The sequence below is a fragment of the Acomys russatus genome, chromosome 21 (assembly GCF_903995435.1).
Source record: "Acomys russatus chromosome 21, mAcoRus1.1, whole genome shotgun sequence".
NCBI lineage: Eukaryota > Metazoa > Chordata > Mammalia > Rodentia > Muridae > Acomys > Acomys russatus.
The window spans coordinates 24,111,513-24,123,966 of record NC_067157.1 but is presented as its reverse complement, the minus strand read 5'-3'; the positions used below and the strand labels follow the sequence as shown (position 1 = coordinate 24,123,966).

At 40.0% G+C, this 12,454-nt stretch overlaps 1 protein-coding gene across 8 annotated transcripts in view; it reads right to left on the bottom strand.

The window, feature by feature from the left end:
- Tpd52l1 (TPD52 like 1) overlaps positions 1-12,454 on the bottom strand; it is a 97,312-nt gene that overhangs the window by 26,105 nt on the left and 58,753 nt on the right. For all 8 annotated transcript variants that reach the window (XM_051164374.1, XM_051164375.1, XM_051164377.1 and 5 more), the window contains exon 2: positions 7,203-7,318. In XM_051164374.1, coding sequence (XP_051020331.1) covers positions 7,203-7,318 — 116 coding nt within the window. The remainder of the gene's footprint in view (positions 1-7,202; positions 7,319-12,454) is intronic.

The following is a 12,454-nucleotide window of genomic DNA, read 5'->3' as shown; positions in this document are numbered from 1 at the left end:
TATTGTGATGTCCTATGAAGTAAATTTAAGCCTCCCAAAGTCTGACTTAGCTGCATGCCATACTTAATATTACCACTATGTAGTCTGCTCTGATAGTAATGCTTACTTCCCATCTCCGCTTCTGAGAAGCACAACCAGTTGCGCTTTTCTTCAGTAAGGGAAGCAGAGACATTACGAGGACAACCTTAGCACTCCATGTGTGCAGAGGTAACAGACGGCTGCCAGATCCTTCAAGTTCTCAGTTTTTAAAAGGGGGAGCTATGACTCATTAACATTCAAAGTACCACTTTCCTTTTGACCACAGCTTATGGCTAACCCTGCCGGGCATCATGCAAACATATTCCTTGGGTCACTGGAGAACAAGTTGCTGAACAGTGTTGACTGCCTTTGGGGGTTAAAAAAAAAAAAAAAAAAAAAAAAAGGAAAAAAGGAAAAAGGAAAAAAAAAGCCCTTTCTCTGGCACAAGGAACACTTTTTCCCCAGTGCTAAGCAGTAGGAATCACGTTGTGATTTTTCTACACCTCCCCCTCCTCCCCCTCCTCCTCCCCTTCTTTTTTTCTTCTTCGGCTTTTGCCATGGGGAGGACTGAACACATAGCCTCACACATGATATACATGTACTCTATGCAAAGCCTCACGAGACAGCTAATCACCACAGGAAATGAGGCATAAATACAGATGAAGAGCATCTTAAATACCACAGTACGAGAGAGAGAGAGAGAGAGAGAGAGAGAGAGAGAGAGAGAGAGAGAGAGAGAGAGAAATACTGCGGGATTTCTAATATTAGGAAAATGTTCTAAAGGTTTAATATCATCCAATTTTTACACTCATGGAACGTCTCTATATGTTCCTGGAAGCCCTTTTCATAGAAGAGACTGACTCACACATTCTATATGTGTTCATAATCAGTAGAAATGTGCCCTTTTTCTTAATGATCAAGTCTTCTGTGTGCATGCATAGGCTCATAGCTACAAAAGGAGGCCACTCAGACTTCGTGGGTCACATGCATTAGTCTCCCCGTTACTTGAGAACACAGTGTTATTTTAAAATCTTATTTCTCTGTTCTTTATTATCATGTCATATTCCACCTTTTCATCTTTGTCAAAGCATCTTCCTGTATTTCATCTGCTGCCTAATATGGTTATCTCTTGTTCTTTTACACAGAAAAATGCCTGAGTAGTGTGTCTTTCTTTAGTCTTTGATAGCTATAGGTGCTTTGCTTTCTTTCATTTTGAGTGACTGAAATTACTGGGAGTCTGGTTCTTTCTTGGGGTATGATGATACATAGCATGTTTCTTTAGTTTCTACTGTGTGATGAAACTCTTGGGGAAAGTTTTAACTTGCAGAAATAAATTAGCGAGGCAGGGAAGGAGGAAGGTTTACGTATATTGAAATTTCAGCCTCACGCACACAGAACTGCACAAACATAGTGAGGAGAAAGTCAGAATATTTCCATTAAAGTTGCTAATAAAAATTTGACCCTCCCCACAAAAAGATAGAAACTTTGAGGTGGCCTACTTATCTCTCATAATCCCTATAGTGTGCATCTGGCACATCCCAAAGGCCCATGTGTCAAAGCCATGATTCCCAGCCTGGGAAGTGACAGAAGCTTTTGGGAAGTGGAACCTAAGTGAGGAGGAGTCTGGGTCTGCCCACAAGGGCGATGCTGGAGTGCTCGTTTCTTCCACTGTCTTTTTCCCTTTGCTTCTTGCTCACCATGATGTGAGCGATCTTCTCTTCCACACACTCCCACGTAATGTGCCACCACAAACCTCCAGCAACACAGCCAAGTGACCACAGATCAAAACTTCTGAAACTACAACCTTAAATAACCCAGTCCTGAGGCTTGGGGGTTCAATTATAGCAGTGATTGCACTTTATTTAAAAAAAAAAAAAAAAAAAAATCACCCTGAGGGCATATGTAAAATGCAGAGTCCCAGGTATGCACACCCATTTTTATTACCCTGAGATGCTGGAGTATCAAATAAGACCAGACATTATTAGAATATCTGATAAGTATCCCAGATCTTCCACTGTAGGTGATATGTAAAGTCTATACTGTTAGTCATGTCAACTCTAGAGTGAGGTGATGTGCAGGCAAATCACATTGACCAAAGCATTTAGAATACTCTTCCCCTCGGTTTAAAATTACTTCTTTATTAGAAATAGAAAGTTACTTTTTTATTTCATTTTTACTTTTTAAATTTCAGTTAAAAATATCTATCTATCTGTTTATCTATTTAGACAGAGTCTCACTATATAACTTTCGCTGGCCTAAAACACACTACTCAAGTTTCTTTGGTTTTTTTTTTTTTTTTTTTTCTGGACTCCCTAGACAATATGAGAAACATTTATGATCCAGGTGAGATGCTTTAACTGAATATTTAAATATGATTAGCAAGAAAACAACAAGACCTAGCAAAGATGTGAAGAAGCAGAACCTTTATATATTGCTGATTAAAAAAAAAAACAAAAACAAAAAACAAAAGAACCAAGGTGGTTTCAGCACAGTAGGAAACTGGTTTCTCAAAATAATACTAAACTACAATTTGGCCTAGTAGCACCATTTCTACGCATAAATGCCTGGAAACTTAGAATACATATGTTCACAGCAACACTGTCTATTACGAAGAGGGAAAACAGCCCAAATGTCCCTCAAAGGTTGAACATAAGCAAACTATGTGTATACATAAAATAGAATACAGTGCACCCACAACAAGACATGAACTTTCATTGGGCAGTGGTAGTGGTGCACGTCTTTAATCTCAGCACTCAGGAGACAGAGGCAGGCAGATCTCTGTGAGTTCAAGGCCAGTCTGGACTACAGAGTGAGTTACAAAACAGCCAAGGTTACACAGAGAAACCCTGTCTTGAAAAATGAAAACAAAAAAAGAAAGAAAGAAAGAAAAGAAAAGAAAGGAGTTCTTAATGTATGAGCCATGAAAATATTAGGCTTAAGAAAAAGAAAACAGATACCAAAAGTTCACATATGAGATTTATATACTCGGTAACTCCACAGAGACACAGGGCAGACTGGTGGTTGTCAGGGAGTAGGGGGAGGGGCAGTGTATGAAAACTGCTTGATGTACATGGTTTTCTTTTAGAGAGGGTGACAGAATTTGTGTCTTGGCAAGAGAATGAAGTCACAGTTATAGAATGTTCCATGTTTGTTGACTATGTTGAATAAACTTATCTTGGTAAAAATTCCAAAAAAAAAAAAAGTAAATAATTAAACTGAATTAGCTAAGAAATAGCATTAATATAAAATTCATGTTGTAAATTTGAAATTTTAGTTTTTGTCTCAACCGATAAATCACAAGGAATTCATAACATTAAGCCAGAAGAAATATTTTGATAAGCTGTTAATCGTTGATAAGTCATTTTTGCATACTGATTCAACACCTACCTCTATTGGCTGAGATCCCTGGAAAACTAAGATTAAAATACTGGTACTGTATTGGAATTGATAAAAGCACAGGGTCACCCAATCTTTTCCAATCTAAAACAACAAGGAAGGACGCAAAACAGAGGAGGGAGTTTGACAACAGTTTCCGCCTATTGATAATGCGGGTTGCTATGTTCTCCCCCCACTCCTATTAATACCTGTTTTTCTTGAGTCATTTTATCTAGGGACATTGGCAGTATTAGATTGTTACATAATCACATTGGCAGTGCTGCTGCCAACACTTCCATCTTTCCAAAGCCAGGCACATTACCGAACGCTGTGCAACAAATGAAGCTTAGGGGATGAAAAAGAGAAAGGGATGACAACAAGAATCATTGGTTGTGTTTTTCTGAAGGAAGAGATAATTAGATAGTCAAAGACCCTAAGTTGCTGCTTATGAGACAGAACAAATATCTGAAATAAAATGATGCTGTGTGATATCGTGATAAGGTCCATAAAAAAATACATACTCCACTTTGCAAATATAGTTTTTTTATGAAGTGTCAGAATAACCCAAGCTGATTATAAATAGCCACTGGACACCTGTGTGCAAACCCCTGCACCAGGACAGAGGTGATATTGGTCTCATGTCCAGGATATTTTAAGAATACAAGGATGAGAATAATAATTATTTTTAAAACTACAGTTCAACTTGCGTTCAAAACAAGTTGTGTTGTGTGGGTAATGGACTTAGAGTAGTGTCTACAGACATCCTTGTCAGGATATTAACAACAAAATGGGGAGGGTGAGGTGGGGGCAGGGGGATGCTGACACAGCCAAAGGGAAGCTGTGAGGGAAGTATGAACAGGAGTGATTCAGAGTCTGGGTATTTGGCAGACCCAAGTCTGCTTTGGGCAAACAGTCAGAGATAAGATGTCCTTATGCACAGAGCTCTTGCTTTGCCGAATGCCTGCACTTTGCCTGCTACAAAGGTGGATCTCCAAGGTCTCTGAGGAAGCTGTAACACTTTTTAAAAAATATTTATTCTTTTATTTGTGGATGGAGAGGGCATGCGCATACCATGGTGCACATGTGGGGGTCACAGGCAGCTTGTGGGACTTGATCTCTCCTTCTACTATGTGGACCTCAGGGGATCTAATTCAAGTCATCAGGCCTGGCCGCAGGCACTTAGCCTGCTGAGCTATCTGCTGGCCTCTATGGAGTCTTCGTACTCCCTGCCTTACAAGAAAAAACAAACAAATAAAACCCAATAAGACCTTCCACATACAGAGAGGAGCTACCCGTGACCACCTGTGGAGGGTTGCCACAGGGCTGAGGTTCCCGAAAGTGCCAAGGCGGCTGCTGCGAGTGAATCTCTGTGTGTTCTCGTGTGGTTACCGGGTCCTAGCATGGCAAGTAAAGTCTGAACATGTGTGCGATGGAAAGGAGCTGCGGTGCTGTCTGCAAATCGGCAGGACACTTGTGCAAGAACAGAGAAAGGAGGGCAAAAGAAGATTTGGGGAAAGAGTGACCACAAGGTGAGAGTAGCAGGAGAGAAGTGGAAATGGGTGACGGAACATAGCAAAGACACATCTGTCTGTCTTTCCACTGTCTCAGGGACGGACACTGCACCAGTGTCTCTGGAAGTCATGACCCTGGCTGATTCTTAATCTCTGAAGCACCCGGAAGTAAACCAGAAAACATTACAGGCCAGTGCATGTGAGGAATAGAATCAGGAATCCCAGTAACCTGAACACAGTTACAAAGGATCTGGTGTTACCGCCAGGATTCTGACCCCAAAAGCCTCAGAAATGGAGCTTCCTGCAAGTTGAATGCTGGGACTAAAAAGGCAGGGAAGTCGGTGTGTTGCTGGCAGTTTGCACTCAGGGAGCATCTATCTAAGGCCAATACTTTCCCCCTTGATAATAAGACTAATACATGCTCACTGTTGGATACATAGAACATACTGAATTGTAGGCATGTGTAATCACATCCCAATAATCCCAGCACCCTGACAAACCAAGGCACTTTGTAGGAGTCATTCTGGCGCAGAAGCCTTGTTGAATTGACGCTGAGCTTTTGTGATGAAGGACTTAAGTTCCAGCTTCGAGTCAGTTAGTTAGCCTGCAGCAGTTTACAGCACATACATTTTGGACACTACAGTTGACATAAACAGGTCGTGAAGGAGACTCTTGAGTCACGAGACCATATGAAACTAGCTTGTCATCCATTAAGGCCGCTGCACTCTGGCGTGTGTGATCAACCAGGAGCCATACACAGATCTAGCTAAGAAGCCAGACTATTCTGTTCGAGGCACTTCACCTGTTGTCTTGGAGGACCACGTTGGCCTTTTGAAATGGAATTATTCTAAGGGAAGGTACACAAAACACACACTGCATGATCTCATTTGCATTTGATCCAAAAAGCATGGACACGGAGTATAATAATGTTCAGTGGACGCTGGGGAGGGAACGAGGGAAATGAGAAGAAAACGGCCAAAGGACACAAAATTATTTTATATAGGAGCAAATTTTTGTGTCCCGTTGCACAGTAGGATGTTGATTATACATTACAAAATAACCAGGAGGCTGAATGGTCTCACCACAAAGGAAAAGCTAGATCTATGAAGTAGCACGTACATGATGCGTCCTTATTTGACTCCTACACACTATTCGCGTGTATGGGTGCGTCACACTGTTTCCCCATACTTACATGCTACCATCATGTGTCAATAAAAATAAAATGGGAACTCATAGCAGTGTGTGTGTGTGTGAATAAACACCTACAAAGCCAACTCGGAAGACTGGGCAGAGTGGTTATTGATTCCATGTCAGCCGCAACAGAACACAGTGTAAATAGTAAGGTTAAAGAATAAAACCCAAAGCAATTTATTGCTCTTCACCAAGTCTGTACTATGACCGTGAGCTCCCACAGTGCCTCAGGTACAGTGGAGCTCAAGGCCGTGTCCTGAGCCAGTGAGACAGACGGTGGCAGCAAAAAGGCAAAGCTCTCACAGTAACAAGAGCTTCTTGCCCTGTGAACCGGACACAGAAGGGATGAAGCCTTCTACCTCTCCTGTTCTCCCACTTCGGGAGCCGTTCTCCAGCCAAGAAAGAGACACCTCTACACAGTGAGACAATGGGTGAGAGAGTACCACCAGCAAAAGCCTTGGCACAAACCTGTACTCGGGATGAGCCTGGAATTTACCCCTCTCTAGGATGGGGCCCTAAGCAGCTGCAAAGCTCTAATTAAGCCCTAATTAACTGCAGCTTCCCTCTCCTCCCCCAGAGCCTTACTCTTCTGCAAAAGAGCCAAGTCAGCCCCCCTCATGACTGATATTTTCATTAAAAATAATTAAACAATTTGGATTCTCTTAGAAAGAAGAGATTACTCCACCTATGCTATGGGGTCTTTATTTTTGTTTGAGAGACAAGGTCTTATTATGCATCCCAAGCTAACCTGGGACTCATTCCATATCCCAGGCTGGCCTTCACCTCTTCATCTCCTTGCCGAAGCCTCCTGAACTCAAGGAGGACAAGGAGGAGCAACGGCACCTGGCTTGTGCCATGGTTTTAAACACATTCCGTCCGATCCATAAGTGAGTAACATTCACACAATGCCTCTATCCTAAGCAGAACTGGGAGAACACACTTAACACTAATTGTTACTGTGGATTAACCAACATTACAAAAACCCCTTGGGGAAAATGAATCATCCTGCAGTGTATTCATTTATTACATTTTATTACATGAACGACAGCATAATTGCAATATGGGACCTGTGTTGAGCTAAAGATAGTAGAAGATTGCTAAACATACCTGAACTAATTCTGCCTTTAACTCTTCCTTCTCCTCCTCAGAGAGCATGCTAGAGAAGTCAGCACTGGCTATTGCATCCTCATCTCTTCCTTGCAGTGGTTCCGTCTCCAACAAGCCTTCAGGCAAAAGCGACAAGACATAAAGTGTGGGTTATATATCTTCCATTTCTGCAACCTGAAAGCTCCATATATACTGATTTACCCTCATGCTAAAAAACCAACCAAAAATTTGCCAAAAAGAAAAAAAAAAAAAGCCTTCATCCTAAATTTGTGATGAACTCCAAAAAAGCAAACACTAAGAAGCCTAAAACAAACACAAACAACAACAACAAAATAACAACAACAAAGTGCCAAGAGTAAGGCAGGACATAAACAAGGGGCAGGAGAGATTGCCCAGTGGTTTAGAGCATGTACTACTCTTACAGAGGAACTGAGTTCAGTCTGCATGACAGGCAGCTGACAGCTACCTGTAACTCCAGCTCCAGGGGATGCCACACCCTCTTCTGGAGTCTCAGGGTACCTGTACACACATATACACAAACCTCCCCAACACTTATTACACATAATTTTAAAAATAAAATACATCTTAAAAAATATAAACAAAGTAAGCTGTCATAGAATTTGCCTGTGTCATACAGGTTCACCTTTCACTGTCTCATGGGTTCTGGGGTCAGAGAATGAAGCCCATCCAGGGAAAGGAAGATGACATGAGGCTTCAGATAAACTGTCCTCCCCTGCAGGCATATGCAAGTCAACCTGCCTGGTTTTGAAACTCAGGGCTGAATGGTGGACAAGATAGATAGATAGATAGATAGATAGATAGATAGATAGATAGATGATAAAAACAAACCTTTTCCCTGAGATCATTACCCTTTAGTGGGGCTGCTGCATATGAGCTTATATGCACTTTGCCTGCAAACAACCTGAGCCCTGAAAACTATTTCTATTTTTGATGTGGTGATGTGCAGAGGCCAGAACAGCCACACTTCAAGGGAACACAGGAAAAAATGGTTCCCCTGAGAGGAAACGGCGGGAAGCACTCAGGGGTTCTGATGCTATCCTTGTTCCACAGACTAACCCCATGATAACTCAATCTGTAACTGAAGACGCCTTCATAATTAAGATTCACAATCCCTGGGAGAGCCCTGGCCCATCTGGCTGGCCCCCTCACAAGCCTGAGACACCTGGAGAAGCCAGAGCATATCTACAGATATGTACAGAAGCTATTTATTGATGAAATGGCATATGGCAGAGCTGTCATTTATATATCTGTAGTAAAAGAAAGGTTTTTAAATAACCATTGTATAATAACATTATGGGCACATTCATACACAACTCACTTAATGTCCTAGATGACAATATATGTATCGACCTTTGGGAAGGAGGACATTTTCCCTACAGGACAGAACAGAGCATGTAAGAAAGATCAAGACCGTCTCTCCTTAAACACTACCAGAGACAAGAAGACGAGCCAGACATCAGAACATATTGGCTACATCAATGATTAGTGAAAGATTAGTTCCTAGAATATGAAGAACTTCTACAAACCAATTTAAATAAAATGGGGCACAGAAATATTCACTCTCCTTCATGTCCTCCATTTAAAGTTCTCCAGGCTCATCTCCAGCCCTGTAGCAGACTCCTTACAGGGGCCTGTCCTCCCTCCCTGACTTCCTTCTCCGGATACTCTGCCAGCTTCACAGCAGACCCAGCATACCTCCTTCCTGTGGACCTTTCCACACATCCTCTTTTAAGCCAGTCCCATTTCTGTTACCAAAGGGCCTAATGGCAAAAACATTCTGTCTGAGATGCCCAGAGGCCACATCTAGCAGGGTCTCAGAAGCACTCCTTACCTGACAAGCCACAGCCCATACAAGTTAGTAAGGTGCAGAAAGGGCAACAGAAACCAAGGAACAAAACGTTCACCCAACTATGACAAGACCATGTACAACACATAGAATCACAAGCATCCCAAACCCAGAAGCCTAGACACCCATACAAAAACACAGTCATTTACACTCAAGACAACATGTCTCCACCAGAACCCAACAACCTACTACAGTAGGCCTGGAGAAATGCAATATAGCTGAAGCACAAAAGAAGGACTTCAAAATACTTATTAAAAAAAAATAGGCTCAAGGAGTTGAAAGGAGATATGAATAATCCTTTAACGAAGTCTGTAAAACATGATCAGTGGAATAAAATGATGAGAAAGTTCAAGATACTAAAGTAGAAATAAAATCACACACACACACACACACACACACACACACACGAGATAAAATTAGAAATGAAAATTTGAAGTCAAACAAAACACTTAGAGGTAAGACTCACCAAACAAAAGAATCTCAGGCATTGACAACGCAATAGAAGAAATGGATATCTCTGTCAAAGAAAATATTAAATCTAAAATAAAATGAAACAAACAAAACAACAAACTCAAAAAACAGAAACCCAGACACAAAATACCCATAAATCTGGGACACTAGGAAAAGACAAAATCTATAAATAACAGGAATAAAGGGGAAGAAATTCAACTCAAAGGCACAGAAAATATTTTGACAAAATCATAGAAAAAAAATTCCTTGGCCTTAAAAAGATGCCTATCAAGGTACAAGAAGCATACATGAAAAGACCAAATTATACCAGAAAAGAAATTCCCTAAGATACATATTAACCATAAAACTAATGTGCAGAACAAATAAAATTAAAAACTGCAAGAGAATAAGAGCAAATAACATATAGATGCTGCCCTTTGCAATGGAGATTCTAAAAGGCACAAGAGCCTGGACAGATGTTCCACAGACTTTAAGAGACAACAGATGACATCCCAGACTACTGTTCCCAGCAAAACCTTCAAGTACAAAAGATGGAGAAAATAAAACATTCTCTGATAAACACCAAACTTGAGCAGTATGTATCTACAAATCCAACTCTAAAAAGGTGCAGGAAGGAAAATGTCATCCTGAAGAAGTTAACCACACCCAAAAAAAACATGAATAATCCTCAGAGCACCAAATCAAGAGAAGGAAAAACCAATACCATAGTAACAAAATACCAGACTCCAACAAACACTGCTCATTGACTGTCTCAATTCCCCCATTAAAAAGACACAGACTAGCAGATCGGATTTGAAAGCAGGATCCATCTTTCTGCTGCATCCAAGAAACACACCTTAACATCAAAGATACACATCACCTCAGGATAAAAAGGATTGTAAGAAGGTATTCCAAGCAAATGGACCTAAAAAAGCAAGCTGGTGTAGCCATTTTAATATCTGATGAAATAAGCTTCAAACCAAAACTAATAAAAAGAGATAGCAAAGGAACTACACATTCATCAAAGGAAAAAAATCCTTTGCATTACACTGCAATTTATTTTGTTTGATTCTTTTTGTTGTTGGGTTGTTGGTTTTTTTTTTTTTTTTTTTTAAACACAAGGTTTCTCTGTGTAGCCTTGGCTGTTCTGGACTCAACTTTGTAGACCAGGCTGGCCTCAAACTCACAGCGATCCGCCTGCCTCTGCCTACCTGAGTGCTGGATTAAAGGCGAGTGCCATTTAATTAACTATTTGCACTGCAACTCTTAACATCTATGCCAAAAACATAAGCACCCTCAAGTTTGTAAAGGAAACACTGCAATAGCTTAAGCCACACACTGACCCTCACCCACGGACAGTGGGAGAATTCAATATCCAACTCTCAATAATAAATGAGTCATGCAGACAAAAACTAAGTGGAGAAGTGCTAGATTTAAGTGAAGTTATATACCAAAAGGGTCTAACAGATATTTACAAAACATTTCACCTAAACACTAAAAAATATGCCTTTATCTCAGCACTTCATGAAACCTTCTCCAAAATTTTGAACACAAAGAAAAAGCAAACAAATACAAAAAACAGAAATAGCACCCTGCTTCCTATTGCAGCAGCACAAGTGAAAACAATATCAACAACAAAAACAACAGAAAGTACACAAACTCATGGAAACTGAACAACTTAGTATTTACCAAATGAGTCAAGAGTGAAATTAAGAAAAAAAAAGTTAAACTTTTTAAGAATTGAACGAAAGTGAAAACACAACATACCCAAAATTAGGGGACACAATGAAAACAGTTCTGAGGGGCAAGTTCACAGCACTCTGTGTCTACACACAGAACTGCAGAGACTTCATATTAGTAACATAACAGCATATCTGAAAGCTCTATAATAAAAAGAAGAAGTAACACTCAAAAGGAGTAGATAATAAGAAATGAGCAAATTCATAGCTGAAAATAAAAACAGATATACAACAACAAAAATACAAAAAAATCAATGAAAACAAAGTTGTTTCTTTGAAAAAATCAATATGATTGGTAAAGCCCTAGCCAACTTGACTAAAAGAGAAGATCAAAATTAATAAAATTAGAGGCAAAAGAGAGGCATAACAACAGATAGGAAGGAAATTAGGAGAATCATAAGGATGTACATTAGAAACCTGTACTTCATCAAATTGGAAAATCTTTTAAAAAATGCATAGATTTCTTGATATATACCACGCACTATAGTTAAATCAAGAATGGAGAACAATTTAAATGGATCTATAATTTCCAGTAAAATAGAAACAATAATTATATCTGTCAACCAAAAAGAAGCCAAAAGCTCAAGGCCAGATAGATTCAGCACAGAATTCTACCAGACTTTCAAAGAAGAATTAACTCTAATATTCCTCAAATTACTTCACAAAATAGAAACAGAAAGAACACTGCCTAATTCCTTTAAGAGGCCACAATTACCTTGATATCTAAACCATATAAAGACCAAACAGAGAAAGAGAATGATAGCCCAATTTCCCTTATTAACATAGATGCAAAAATTCTCAACAAAATACTTGAAAGCCAAATGCAAGAACACATCTAAAAGATCACCCGCTGTGATCAACTAGGCTCATCCCAGAGATGCAGGCATGATCCACATACATAGACTGATAAATGCAATCTACCACATAAACAAACTAAAAGAAAAAAAAAACCCAAATGCTATTAGATGTAGTAGAAAAGGCCTTTGATAAAATCCAACACCCCTTCATGATAAGTCTTATGGAGAGAGTAGGGATGCAAGGGATGGACTTCAACATAATGAAGGCAATGTACAGCAAGCCTCAGGCAGTATCATCCTAAAATGGAGAGGAACTCAAAGTTGTTCCACTAAAATCTGGAAGAAGACAAGTTGCCCACTCTCCACATTTAGTCAATATATTATCTGAAGCCTTAGCTA